This window comes from Erythrolamprus reginae, chromosome 1, assembly GCF_031021105.1.
Source record: "Erythrolamprus reginae isolate rEryReg1 chromosome 1, rEryReg1.hap1, whole genome shotgun sequence".
Lineage (NCBI taxonomy): Eukaryota > Metazoa > Chordata > Lepidosauria > Squamata > Dipsadidae > Erythrolamprus > Erythrolamprus reginae.
The window spans coordinates 8,254,202-8,256,856 of record NC_091950.1 but is presented as its reverse complement, the minus strand read 5'-3'; the positions used below and the strand labels follow the sequence as shown (position 1 = coordinate 8,256,856).

Below are 2,655 nucleotides of genomic sequence, written 5' to 3'. Positions count from 1 at the left end.
TAGAAATGGTGGTAGACTTTAGGAGAAACTCTTCCACCCTTCCACCTCTCACAATACTAAACAACACAGTATCAACGGTAGATAACTTCAAATTCCTAGGTTCTATCATATCTCAAGACCTAAAATGGTCAGCTAACATCAAAAACATCATCAAAAGAGCAGAACAAAGAATTTTCTTTCTGCGCCAGCTCAGGAACTCAAACTGCCCAAGGAGCTGCTGATACAGTTCTACAGAGGAATCATTGAGTCTGTCATCTGCTGCAGACTTCAGAGGATAATCAGAACTGCAGATAAAACAATTGCTGCCAACCTGCCTTCCATTGATGACCTGTATACTGCATGAGTCAAAAAGAGGGTGGGAAAAATATTTACTGACCCCTCGCATCCCGGACACAAACTGTTTCAACTCCTACCCTCAAAACGTCACTAGAGAGCACTGCACACCAAGACAACTACACACAAGAACATTTTTTCCCCGAACGCCATCACTCTACTTCATTGCTTATTTGACCCCTATGACAATCATTAAGTGTTGTACCATATGATTCTTAACAAATGTATCTTTTTCTTTTATGTGCATTGAGAGCATATGCACCAAGACAAATTCCTTATAAAAACTCTATTCTATTCATTTCATTTCATAAGGAATTCTTTTATGGACAAATTCCTCCTTCAGGTCATCATTCATTAGAAATCTTATCACATTCAAAACATGCCTCAAGGGCAAATATAAATGAGACCAATCCTGTATTAGTTAGAAATTTTTCTTTCTTACTATATTTTCTCTACAATTCATATCAGGTCTCAACAGAATAATGTAGCACTTGGGAAAAAAGATGCAAGCCAAGAGAGCAGCTCCAGAGGCCAAAATGGAAAAGATCTCCACAGCCACCATGAACTTTCCTTTGGTGCTCAGATAGGTGGGGAGAAAGGAGATCCAAACACTGCAGAAGACCAGCATGCTAAAAGTAATGAACTTGGCTTCATTAAAGCTGTCAGGCAATTTCCTAGCCAGAAAGGCCACTGTAAAACTAATGAACGCCAAAAAACCTAGGTAGGAGAGGACCATGTAAAACATTAAAGCTGGGTCTTGCTTACATTCCAAGATAGTCTCTCCAAACAAGGAGTGGAAGTCCAAGTTGGGAAACGGGGGAGAGGTTCCCAGCCAAATGGCACAAAGAACTGTTTGGATCAGGGTACCGCCTAAGATAATGGAGTTTGTCAGTGGTTTTCCTAAGAGTTTCCTTGTCTTGTTCCCTGGCTTGGTGGCCATGAAGGCAAGAACGACCATCATAGTTTTTGCCAACACAGAGGAAACTGCAAGGGCAAAGAGAATGGCAAAGGTAGATTGTTGGAAGAGACAGGTAATCTTCTGTGGGCTACCAATGAAGAGGAAGGAGCAGAGAAAGCAGAGCAGGAGAGAGAGCAGGAGGATATAGGTGAGGTCCCGGTTGTTGGCCTTGACAATTGGTGTGTCATGGTTTTTATGGAAAATCAGCAAGACTGCAGAAGTGATCATAGAGAGGGAAAGAGTGAGAAAAACTAAAATGTATCCCAGGGTGTCTTGATAGCCAAGGAAGTGGAGCTTCTTGGCAATGCATTGGTCTTTGTTCTTGTTGGGATATTGGTCTTCTGGGCAGGGTTCACAGTGAACTGCATCTGAAATCAAGATTCTTTGTCTAAGGATTTCTTGAGCAATTACCATGCAAATTATTCCTGTATTATTATTATTATTATTATTATTATTATTTATTAGATTTGTATGCAGCCCCTCTCCGTAGACTTGGGGCAGCTTACAGCGATGATAAAAACAATATATTATGACAAATCTAATAGTTAGAATCTAAAATAACAGTAATACAGTACATTTAAAAAGTCTAAAAAACAAGAAACCCCAATATATAAAAAACATACATACAGTCATATCATACAAAGAAAACTACATAGGCAGGGGGAGATGTTTCAGTTCCCCCACGCTTGACAGCAGAGGTGGGGTTTAAGGAGTTTACGAAAGGCAAGTAGGGTGAGGGCAGTTCTAATCTCTGGAGGGAGCTGATTCCAGAGGGCCGGGGCCGCCACAGAAAAGGCTCTTCTTCTGGGTCCTGCCAAACGACATTGTTTAGTTGATGGGACCCGGAGGAGACCAACCCTGTGGGACCTAAGCGGTCACTGGGATTCGTGCGGCAGAGGCGGTCTCGTACATACCCTGGTCCGGTGCCATGAAGGGCTTTATAGGTGATGACCAACAATTTGAATTGTGACCGGAAACTGATCGGCAACCAATGCAGACTGCGGAGTTTTGGAGTAACATGGTATGAGTGCTGCCTTTCTGCTCTTGACCTATCCACAAAGGGAGTAATGAAAGAACCCACTGTGCAATATATAGGGCATCAAAAAGAGCAAATCTTCCTTCATTTGTGATAATCCTAAAGATAGATTACTGAGAGACAAGAATTGTCTGCACACACACACACACACACTGCTCCTACTTTGCAATGGAATCCACAGATGACTGATAGTTCTGTTATCCAGGAATGTTGATTTTTTTTCTCTGGGAGTACTTTGTCCCTCCCTGCTTTGTACTTCAAATCTCATTCAGACATTTTTGCTCCCTCCCACTGTATGAAATTGACTTAGATAGATGGATCTCCTCTT

The 2,655-nt window shown here is 41.8% G+C and overlaps 1 protein-coding gene across 1 annotated transcript; it reads right to left on the bottom strand.

The window, feature by feature from the left end:
• Window positions 1-754: 754 nt before the first annotated feature.
• On the bottom strand, window positions 755-1,705 carry LOC139157038 (vomeronasal type-2 receptor 26-like). The gene has a single exon (XM_070733409.1). It carries the CDS (start codon window positions 1,703-1,705, stop codon window positions 755-757), a length of 951 nt encoding a protein of 316 aa, XP_070589510.1.
• Window positions 1,706-2,655: the final 950 nt, after the last annotated feature.

Bases quoted from the DNA above. Each gene is read 5' to 3' on its own strand.
- LOC139157038 (XM_070733409.1), bottom strand. From the start codon at position 1,705: ATGGTAATTGCTCAAGAAATCCTTAGACAAAGAATCTTGATTTCAGAT.